Genomic DNA, 11,610 nt, shown 5'->3' on the forward strand with positions numbered 1-11,610 from the left:
GCTGCATGTCATCTTAAGACAGCTCTTCCTACCATGTTATCAAAGATGAAGAAGAGAAAAGGGAATTTCTCTGGGTTGCTTTGAAGGGCTTTAAAGACAGCAAAAGTCCTTCAGTTCCTTGGAAATCAAATGAACCAACCCAAACAACAAAACCAAACTGGGCATGGTGGTACATGTCTGTAATCCTAGCTACTTGGGAGGTGGAGGCAGGAAAGCCAAGAATTTGAGACTGGCCTGGGCAAAAAGTCAGACCCTATCTGAAAAACAAAATACAGCCATATATGGTGTGGTGGTGGTGGTGGTGGTATGTGTGCGATCCCAGCAATACAGGAGTCATAGTTAGGAAGATATCCATCTGAGGCTGGTCTTACAACAAAAATAAGACCTTGTCTAAAAGATAATTAACAAAAGGACTGAGGTATGGCTTAAGTGGTAGAGTGGCTGCTTAACAAGTACAAGGCCCAGCGTTCAAACCTCAGTACTGCCACAACAAGTAAAAAAAGAATTAATTAAAAACAAAGGACTGAGCTGGGCACCAGTGGCTTAAGCCTGTAATCCTAGCTACTGAAGAGGCTGAGATTTGAGGATCATAGTTCAAAGCCAGCCTGAGCAGAAAAGTCTGTGAGACTCTTATCTCCAATTAACCACCAGAAAACCGGAAGTGGTGTTGTGGCTCAAGCGGTAGAATGCTTGCCTTGAGCTGAAGAGCGCAGGGATAGCACCCAAGCCTAGAGTTCAAGCCCCACCTGACAAAAAACAAACAAAACAACAACAACAACAAAGGACTGGGTCATACCTCAAGTCACAGAGTACTTGCCTTGCATGTATAAGTCTTGAGTCTAATCCTCAGTATTGCAAACCAAAGCGACAAACACACACACAAAAAACCAAGCTAGAAAAAAATAAGTGGAAGATTAAGCAAATAATACATGAGTAAACATATGCTACCAATCAGGGGTCAGTAGTTTCTTTAGCTTTGAGGTCAATAGGACTAAACAAGGCCTAAGATTCTTAAGTACCCTCCTACCCCCCCAGCATTGTGATCTGAGAATGTGCCTAGCCTCTGAAGTGGTTTGATCATTGGGAGATTTGGGAGACTGGGACTGATAAAAATCAGGGACTCTTTCCTTCTAAAGGATCTTGTCACTCAGGATCACAAAGGTTTACTCCCTTGCTCAGAGACACAGGTTTCTCCCTGTGTAAAACTTTCCTCCCTCTCATTTCACTCACTTTGGTTCTCATTTAGCCTCTTGCTGGGCTTACTTGCTTTCGTTCTCACATGGAGCTACATGCATTAAGGGAAAGAGAGAATGGGACACAGGTTCCTGTCCTCCAGCAGGGACAGGAGTTCCTATGAAATGAGTATACTCCAAGATCACTTCTCAAGAGACACAGCATCACCTAAGTTCAGAAAACTTAGAATTGGAGAAAATTGAGAAAGATTTCCAGAGAAAGAACAAGCAGGTTCAAAATTTGGGCCCTGTATAGCTTTGGGAAAGTCACTTATATATTGGGCCTCAGTTCGTCCTGAATAGGTCTAAAGTATTAGGGAAAGCCTATTCAAAGTGCTCAATGAATGGAAAGTACTCAATTAGGACAATGGTTATTTTATTATTCTTGTAGTGGTAGGACTTAAACTCAGGACCTTGTGCATGCTAGACAAGTACCCTACTACTGATCCATATCCCCAGCCCATGCCTGTTTCTTTCTTAATTATACTGAATACAGATTGAAAGTCTGAAATTCAGTAGGAAGGAAATGAAGGCAGGAGGATGGCAGTACCTAAAAACCCCACAGTTCTAGGACTTAGCATGGCATGAGGGAGACACTGAGTTTCATTTTAAGAGCATCTAGCTGGGCACTGGTGGCTCACGCCTGTAATCCTAGCTACTCAGGAGGCTGAGATTTGAGGATCATGGTTCAAAGCCAGCTCGGGCAGGAAGGTCCATGAGATGTTTATCTCCAATAAACCACTAGAAAACCGGAAGTGGCGCTGTGGCTCAAGTGGTAGATCACTAGCCTTGAGCTGAAGAGCTCAGGGACAGCGTCCAGGCTCAGAGTTGAAGCCCCACGACCAAGAGAAAAAAAAAAAAAAAGCCTCTACTTCTGAAGTGCATAATGATCAGCAGCAACAGGAAAGCCCACAGAGTTGAATTGGATGAAGACTGGGATGAGTCCATTTGGTGGCAGAGTCACTGACTACCATTGAAAGAACAGCTTTATCAAGGGCGAGTAGTGGCAGCTGGACTGCATGCAGTGTGTTAATCCCCTTGCTTCCATTTGTGACTCTCTGTCTCAGTGTCCAGTAGCTGTTTATCTCATCTCCTTCGATACTGAGGTTCTTTTCATTTTGCCTTCAGGACATGGAACGAAGGCACCAGGAAAAACTAAAGATTCAGGCTGAGATCAAGCGCATCAACGAGGAAAACCAGAGACAGAAAGAAGAGCGAATGGCTCAGGAAAGGTTGGCAGACCAGATGGTGATGGAGTTTACCAAGAAGAAGATGGTAAGGACCTGGTTACTTATGCCTGGATCCTCTGGCTAGGAATGGCGTGTCTGTAAGAGAGATAGGCCTGGGAACTGAGAAAATTCCAATGCTACATTGCTAGCTACATGCTGCAATGTTCCTTAGTTAGAGAGCTTGACTTCTTATTCTCTTCCTTTTGGCCAGGCCGTTCATTTATTAGTAGGCAGTAGCCCAGGAAGAACCCCAAATTAATGTGATATTATCTTCATTAGCAGCTTCATGAACATCATATGCAGGAAGGAAGAGAAAGAAAAACAGTTGGAAAAAATGACTTTTTGTGTGTGCTGGTATTGGGGTTTGAACTCAGGACCTCACACTTGACTTTTTCACTTCAACGCTCATACTCTCCTTCTTGAGTCACAGTATAACTTTCAACTCTTTGCTGGTTAATTGGAGGTGTCTCATGGGCTTTTCTGCCGGAACTTTTTTCAAACTGCATTCCTCAGATCTCAGCCTTCCAAATAGCTAGGATTACAGGGGTGAGCCACCAGCACATGACCAAGTGTGGGGTTTCTATGGATTCCTTATGGCTGGGATATTTCTGTAATCACGAGTCAGCTGTCCCTTAAATTTCCTGTAAAAACTCCTATAATTGAGTAGCAAACAAAGACTGTGAAGAGTCAGAAAAATCAAGTCTCCTTTTCCTCCTCTCTCTCTGTAAATCAGACAAGAACAAATGTGTGGTAGAGCAGAGAGCAGTTTGCAGTTATGGATGGATGGAGCTTAAATACATGTGCTCATTTGGAGGCAGAGCTGAGTCGAGTTGGGTGGGGGGTGGAGAGTGGAGGGCAAAGAATGGGTCCTTGTATGATTAGAGTCAACATGTGTCTATGTAAAAATGGGAAGATGTACTCAAAGTGACAGGAAAATAATTTCTTCATGTGTCAGTCTTGTCTCCCTTGTAAATTTCGAAGTTCTGGCTGTGACAGTAAACACGCCACACTTCTCTCCATTTCTCTGCAGAGGGGCTTGCTAATGAAAGGGAAGGATTGTGTAGTTATATATAGGCATATTTAGCATACCTTTTCATGCTGAATACAGATGACAGAAAACAAAAGCAAAGTTCAGTTATTGGCTTTAGTTTTGGTTTTGACTTTTGGATTTCAGGGATGAGCAGGCAATAGAGTGACAATATAAGATTGGGGCCACAGCTGGCTCATATCTAGTAGCAGCTGTATAACTGGCCTTCACTGAGCATTTAGACTGGGCCTAGGTCAGTGTGTTTTATTAATGAACCTTTTCAACAACCACACGAAATAGTCATTGACTGACTAAAAGCACATAGAATTCTTCAGTGTGTGTCCAGTGCCAGACAAAGCTGGATGCCTAGAGTAATATAATGTATTTCATATAGAAATTCACCCAGGTATTTTACCAACTGGGTGATGGTCATAATAGGTAATTACACAGAAGTTTTCTGGGTGCAGCAGTCTGTGGAGGTCATGATATTAATTGAGGAGGGTAGGGTGAAGCTGGATCACTGAGAGCCCTGGATTTGCAGCAGAACAAGAAGGGTGGAATGATGAAGAGTCACAATAGATTTCTTAGCAGGATGAACTTCGTCTTGTATTCATCCATGAAAGGGCACTGGCCAGGTAGAGCTGGGAGAGCCTCAAGACTAGCAAAGAGATAATACATTTGGGCACCTCTGCCCCCTGCCCCCACCCCCAGTCTCCTGTGGAAGTATCAAAGTACAGTCTTATACAGTCTTAGGTCACCTAATGATGGGATACATTCTGAGAAATACATCATTGGGTGATTTTTCATTGTTAAACATAACACCAAAAATTTCTATAATGTTAACTAGGCAATATAATCCTAGAGATCAGTATCTTATGTGTATAAGATACTGTCCTCATCTGTGTGCTGGTGGCTCACACCTGTAATCCTAGCTACTCAGGAGGCTGAGAGCTGAGGATCGCAGGTCAGAGCCAGCCTGGATAGGGAAGTCTGTCAGACTCTTTTTTTTTTTTTTTGGTCGGCCGTGGGGCTTGAACTCTGGGCCTGGGCGCTGTCCCTCAGCTCTTCAGCTCAAGGCGAGCGCTCTACCACTTGAGCTACAGCACCACTTCCGGTTTTCTAGTGGTTTATTGGAGATAGGAGTCTCACGGTCTCTCCTGTCCGGGCTGGCTTTGAACCGCGATCCTCAGATCTCAGCCTCCTGAGTAGCTAGGATTATAGGCGTGAGCCACCAGCGCCCGGCTGTCAGACTCTTATCTCCAATTAACCACCAGAAAACTGGAAGTGGTAAGCTGTGGCATAGGTGTAGAGCACTCACCTTGAGCTGAAGAGCTCAGGGACATTGCCCAGGCCCAGAGTTCAAGCCCCAACAACAAAAAGATACTGTCATCACTATATAACACATGACTATATATCAATGAGCACTAATCGAAGTTCTTTCTGGGAAGTTTGAATTTCCAATCAGCCTGTGTTACTTGTCTACTTGGGAAAGAGTGGTTAGGAAACATTAGGGATATGTCTGTTCTTTCAGAGAGGTGGTAAGTGAACTAATTTTAATGGTTCATTCTTCAGGTATCTGTTAACCACTGTGGTATTGCCCAAAGCATGGTTGGCTATTTGCCCAGGGACTAATGAGATAACCTCCACCTGCTACACTTTACAAGGAAGGCAAGAGCCATAGGAGTTACTTGGCAATGTACCCTTGCAACTCAAAGTTTTCGGAAGTGTAGAAGGAGCAAGAAAGCTGCTCTCAGGAGTCTTGTGTTCAAATCATTTTCCTCATCTATAATATTTGTCTTGTAAGATGCTGTGAGAGCACTCTGGGTAATAATGCATGGGAAAATCTTTTGTAGAGAATGCAGCTTTTTACAAATGCTAGATTTTATGTTTCTTTTGCTTATCTTTAAAAAACGGAAGTGTTGGACACATGAATAGACGTGTCAGATTGAAACCCCATTGTTACCACTATTGGAAGATTGTAAATAAGACAAAAAATAATAAGAAGAGAAAAAAAGAAAGGAATTGGGAAGTGGGAGGGAGGGATGTTGCACAGTGTGTTTGTTACAGAGATTGTGTTGCTGCTAGGAAAACAACAGCTATTCTATGAGGAATTTTCTTCCCGGCAGGCTCGAGAAGCAGAATTTGAGGCTGAGCAGGAGAAAATCCGGAAGGAGAAAGAGAAGGAGATTGCCCGCCTCAGGGCCCTGCAGGAGAAGGCCCAGGACTACCAGGCAGAACAGGTACCCACTTCTTCCTCCCAGCTTCTCCCTGCCTCTCCAGCTCCCTTAGCAATTCCTTTGGACTGCAAAGTGGCCTCCAGGGTGGAGGTATAGAAGAGAGGATGGCAAATGTGTAACAGCCTTCAGTTGTCTGAGGATGACAGTGTGGGCTGGTTCCCAAAGCCTATGGCAGTTATGAAAGAATAACATTTGGTGCTTAGGGTCAAGAGAAACTTTCCTGGCTGCTATATAAAGAACAACTTCCAACCTTAACTGACCAATGAAATATGTCACCAGAGGAAACTGGCATCTCCATCATTAGCAGTTTTTAAAATTAGAAGCAATTGCAGGAGTGCCTGGAGGTGTTTGAGAAGCAGGGAAAGAATTGCAGAGAGAAGGGTAGAAGGACAAGGTGACCCCTCAGGGTATCTTCTGACCCAAAAGTTTCCATCAAGAGTCCATTTATTCTTTCCCAGCAGATTTTGCTGCCTAGAGAAATCTATGGTGCTTTTCAAAACAGAGCAAGTAAAATCTATAAGTAGGTGTCTTGCTATAGATAACTAGTCTGTACACTGAGGTTGCAGGGTGACCCCTATTATCCAGGATGCCTTGCGTGCCAAGCGCAATCAGGAGGTGGCAGACCGGGAGTGGCGCAGAAAGGAAAAAGAAAATGCACAGAAAAGGATAGAAACAGAAGAGGATCTGCGGAAGACCCGGCTCGAACAGGTGGCCTTCAAGGAACACACTCTAGCAGTCCAGGTGCAACGAGACCGGGATGAGTTCGAGAGGATTCTTCGGTAGGAGGGGCCTGGGAACCTGAGCTTCCTTTCCCTGTCTGCAGTAGAGTGGAGGCCTTTGGAGCAAGGATGGTCCATATTAGACCGAGAGAAATTTTCTGGCATTTGAATGGATGGATGTGCATTCATCTTGACCATGTCAGTGAAGTGATTCTCACTAGATGAACGACCGAGATATTTCTAAGCCACTTGAGCTGATTAGAGAATTGGAAAATAGAATCTGGGAAGTGTCTAAGGAATTAGGGATTATGGAGGGTTTTTATCCTAGACCAATCTAAATGTAAATAAAGGTATAAATCTGGTTCCTTCTGCTCCCCTTTCTACAAATTAGAGATGCAGTTGCAGCAACAGAGACTTAGGAGAGACAGAAGAGCTTCAGTCACTGAGGATCATTCCATCAGAACAGGACTCGAAGAGGGGCTTTGCCACTGTCTTGACAAATACATTTGAACATCTGTGGTCAGGGCTCTGTGCTGGATACCATGGAGGACATTAGAGATGGATAAGCACTGCTCTTGCTTAGGGAAGATGTTAGAGATTTATATTTGGATGGCCCTCACTTAGATTCATCCATCTTTCCTGTTTGGCAGCTCTTTATCTTCTGTTCTCTCTTTTGGCTCAATGGTAATTCCACTGCCTAAGTGGAAGCTAATTGCCCACATTGCTCCCTGTTCTGAGCTTTCCCCCAAAGCAGTCCTAGGCAGGGGTCCCCTTGGCTTCCCTTCTTTGTTCTATTCTCTACCTGTCAGATCTGCTAAGATTAGGCCTAGTCAATCTCCCTTCTTGCTCTGGGTACAGCTTTTGTAAGATCAGAATTTTTTTTTCCACAAAAGGAAACAAACCAAACAAAATTTGGGGAATGTGAAATTATAGAATTTATACTCAGATGAGTGGCATTGAATACCAGAGCTCAACTCTTTAGGTATCTGTGCTGTAAGTCTTTCCTCTTGAAACTCTGCCAGTGAAATGGCTTGCCATCAGAATGTCCCTATGCTTAGCAAAGGCAGAAAAGACCTGTAAGAACCTCTGCCTTTTGCCAGACCCAGATTCCTGATCTTTTATTGGCTTAGGGCCCCCAGCCTGTTCTCCAGGCTGTGATACCTTTTGGCTCTGGCGCTTTCTCTACCCTCAGGGTTGTTCTGTGTTCACTGGATAGCTGGTAAAGAAAGAAGCTTCCTAAATACGCCAAACAGCCTGCCCTGAGGCTCTAGATTAGCTTCCAGATGTGTCCCCTCTTCTTCCGGGCCTCTGTGCCCTTGGACATTTGCATGCCTTTAGCAGGCACTAATAAATATTAATGGAATGAAATTAAAGTCCTACTTTTGCTGCTGACCCATTTGTTTCTGCTTTGCTTTGTTTGCCTAAAGCATACACACTAGCCAGTTATTAAAGCCCTTTGGAGAAGTTTGGCTTTAGTATTGAGACCCAGTGTCTCCAAGCCACGTGACCTCTGTGATGGAAGTCTTCACTCTAAGAGTGTCTCTGCCATAGTGAGCCATCCAAAGTTTCCTACTTCAAAAGCATGCCATCCAATATGGCCTACATGTAGACTTCCTGCATCTGGGCAGAGGGATTCCTTGGACTCTCACCCTTACTAAGCAGAGATATCCAGTCTACCCTCCCAAGTGGTTCATAGACATACTTAGGGCATTTTGAAAAACACTCATGTCCCTCCACCCCCATAGATTTATTTAAATGTTCTAGGGTAAGGCCCATATATCAGTATCTTTCAAATCTAGCCAATTCTACTATGCAGCCAGATGCCATGCTCACTGCCCTAGCTCTGGGCAATGAGCAGCCTCTTCCCTATCTGGATTTTCAGCTGCCCAGGGGTTCTGCAGTGACACATACATGTACCCCTTTTCCACCCTCACACTTTAGCTCAGAAGAGTGTGAAGTAAAAATGGTATCAGTGCAGAACAGGGTTCTTGCTGTCACATGTGTCTGACACTTGGTGTTTTCAGGCACACAGAGAGGAGGTCAGCAGTTCTCTTCCCACATGGGGAAGTCTCTGCAGAGGAGTTTTCAGGGATATGTGTATGGGGAAAACAACTGCTGGGGGTTGGGAGTATTCCCTCTGTATGGGGAATCTTGAAAGATAACAAGAGGGAAATGAATATATAAAACAACGCTTTGGGGATTTTTGCTGAGCCTATTGGAGAAAAACAGTTAAGTGATCCCTCCTCAAGCCGATTTTAATATCTTGTTTTCATTCTTGATTATATTGAGAAGAAAATTAGATGTTAGCTCAAGATGGCCTCTGCATTTGTTTTGAGATGCAAACTTATTTCTCCTTTTTTTTTTTTTTTTTGGTAGTATTGGGTTTGAACTCAGAGCCTTTCTTTTGTTAACAGGCACTCTACAGCATGAGCCATGCCCTGGTCCTTTCTGCTTTTGTGATTTTTTTTTTTCCAGTAAGCTCTCAGTTTTTGCTTAGGCCAGCCTCTGGACTATGATCCTCCTATTTATACTTAGGGAGTTAGGATGACAGGCAGGCAACACGGTGCCCAGCTTTTTAGTGGTTGATATGAATATAAGGAGCTTATTCCTAGACATGCTTCAAACAGCAGTGCTAGGATTATGGATGTGAGCCACCATGTCCACCTGTGAATATATTTCATTTGAAATTTTCAGAGCCTATCTGGTTGTCATTAGTGTTTTTTTCCCTCAGTGTCAGAGTCCATGAAGCATTCTTATAGAAGAGGAATTTAGAGAATTTAGAGAATTTAGAGACGATCAATAGCAAACTAAGAGGTATCCCACTGAGTTCTCTTCTTCTTTCTAGCAGCCAAGGTAAAGAAAGCATTACAGATTTTGCTCTCTCCTCCTTGCTTGGTTTTGTTAATGCTATTATCATCAGAGAGGGAAGGAAGGAAAGAAGAGAGGAAGGAAGGCAGGACAGAAGTAAGGGGGAAAAAAGGAATATATTTTAAAAGAAGCTGGAGGGAAGTTATGCATTGTTATGACGAAAGAGTATGAACAACAGCTCCCAGTGGGTGAAACCATGGCTGTAAATACTGCTACATAATTTGCAGAGCCCAGTGTAAAATCAGACTGTGGAAGTTCTTATTAAAAAATTATGAAGAATTTCAGTACCATGACAGAGCATTAAACCAAGGCTAGGGCCCTTCTAAGCATGCCCATGACACAAAGCTGGTTCTGGCAAAGGGGTGGAGGGAGCAAACATGGTGGCCACATTGAGCGGATCCCTGAGCCACAGAAGATGGCTGGGGTCTGGGAGACTCTGGGCTGATTCCTGAGCTGCAGAATAAGAGGGCTGTGATCTCCGGAGCAGCCTAGCCCATTCCACTCCTGTGTGTCTCCTCCAGAGCTCAGAGAGAACAGATTGAGAAGGAGCGGCTGGAGGAGGAGAAAAGGGCTTCAGAGCGCCTGCAGCATGCCAATGAGCTCCGGCGCCAGGTGCGTGAGAATCAGCAGAAGCAGGTGCAAAACCGGATTGCCACCTTTGAAGAGGGCCGGCGTCTCAAAGAAGAGGCCCAGAAACGGCGTGAACGCATTGAGGATATCAAGAAGAAAAAGCTGGAAGACCTGAGGTACCCTGAAGTCTTTTCCTCTCCATTCTTCTTCCCTTCTCCAAAGTGATGGCATGGCAGTTTTTTACAACATGCTTATTTCTAAGTGTGGATTCAGGGATGACAAGCCACGGCAGAGATGCTCAGACACACAAATCTCACACTCTTTAGGGACCCTCTAGCAGAAGATTCTTGGGCTCAGGCTTCTTGGTTTTTCTGAGAGCTCCTTGGCAGTGTGCAGGGACCTTTGGGGGTGGGTGGGTAGATTGTGCTTTTGCAGGGTGGGTAGATTGTGGGCACAGGCCCCCAGGTTCTAGAAGCCCAGGACCTACTTCTTCATACTTCTACTTAGGCCCATCACCTTGCTTATACCTGTCCCATGTTTCCCCCACAGAGCCACGGGCCTTCCTGAGAAGTACTGCGTGGAAGCGGAGCGCAAGGCTAACATCCCGGCATTCACCTCTGTGAAATGATGAGGAGCCTCTGTGGTCTTTTTGGAAGACTGGTTCTGTCTAGTATCTCGTGGTTCACAATTGCTGCAAACCTAGACATTTCAAAGTTATGGATTAAATCTGTTCTACTTCTCTAAGGAAGAGCCTGGCTTTCTTGCCTGCCACTGAAGGCAAAGGGAAATTGGGAACCCACGTGCAGGCTGTGTGATGCCCAGGGTGACGGAATGGGAGGGGGTCCCCACATGATTATTCCCCCTAAACTGGGGTCAACTGGCGTTTCTGTGATGCCCACGGGTCATCAACTACAGCATACTCTTTCTTGTTTGTATACTTGCTCTAGGAGGGCTGGCCATGGGGCTGGGCTGGGCAGAGCTGGGTAAGAAGTTCCAGGTCTAAGAGCTCTTTCAAAGCTCACATCCATGATTCAGACCTTATCTGTGAGTGAACAGTGCATGAATCCAGGAACATTGATCCCTTTCCATCTCCACGAAGGCTCCTCACCCAAGCATGGCTGCCCTTGCCTCACACGGCACAGCCCTCCTCAGCCCACCTCCCTTCCCTAAGTGGGGCTTCCCAACGCCATTTCTGTCTGTGCTCACTCCTCACTTTAGTCCCAATCTACTCTTTATTTATTCATTCACTGACTCAGGTACTTACTGAGTACCTGCCATGTGCCAGGTACCCTCTCGGCACTCTGAAACGGCTACAGACTCACTTCCAAATCCTGAGAGCCTCTGATTTGTTCTCCTGGTTCTCCACCGCTCCTCCAAATTTCTGGTACCTTTAGAATGGGCCCAGCTCTTCTGGAAGTCCCTGGCTATAAGCCTTACGTCTTGGCAGGAGTGCTAGTATCTAATAATGGAGCCACTTCTCTCTTTCAGTACCTCTTGGGAGGGAAAGGGCCTTTTGCCAGCAGCCACCACTGTGATGCCTCTCTTATCTCTGCCAGTCCTAGGAGCTCACTCCATTTCTTATATCTAATGCCCAGCCTTGTCTTCCCCCATGCATACTGCACCAGAGGAGAGGGCGGCTCTGGGCGCGTCCTGAATGTTTACGATGCCAGGTTACAAGGGCCTGGGGCAAGAGTCCTCTTTTCAAGGGGCCCAAGGAGAGTCAGCAAG

At 45.1% G+C, this 11,610-nt stretch overlaps 1 protein-coding gene across 1 annotated transcript in view; it reads left to right on the top strand.

Moving 5' to 3' along the window:
* Positions 1 to 10,611, top strand: part of Cfap45 (cilia and flagella associated protein 45) — a 39,324-nt gene extending 28,713 nt beyond the window's left edge. Inside the window, exons 8-12 of the mRNA XM_013030549.1 lie at positions 2,361 to 2,507; positions 5,615 to 5,728; positions 6,311 to 6,504; positions 9,834 to 10,058; positions 10,432 to 10,611. Of these exons, the coding sequence (XP_012886003.1) occupies positions 2,361 to 2,507; positions 5,615 to 5,728; positions 6,311 to 6,504; positions 9,834 to 10,058; positions 10,432 to 10,510 (759 nt within the window). The 3' untranslated portion in view covers positions 10,511 to 10,611. The remainder of the gene's footprint in view (positions 1 to 2,360; positions 2,508 to 5,614; positions 5,729 to 6,310; positions 6,505 to 9,833; positions 10,059 to 10,431) is intronic.
* The last annotated feature ends 999 nt before the right edge of the window (positions 10,612 to 11,610 follow it).

This window comes from Dipodomys ordii, unplaced genomic scaffold (genome assembly GCF_000151885.1).
Source record: "Dipodomys ordii isolate 6190 unplaced genomic scaffold, Dord_2.0 Scaffold131, whole genome shotgun sequence".
Classification (NCBI taxonomy): domain Eukaryota; kingdom Metazoa; phylum Chordata; class Mammalia; order Rodentia; family Heteromyidae; genus Dipodomys; species Dipodomys ordii.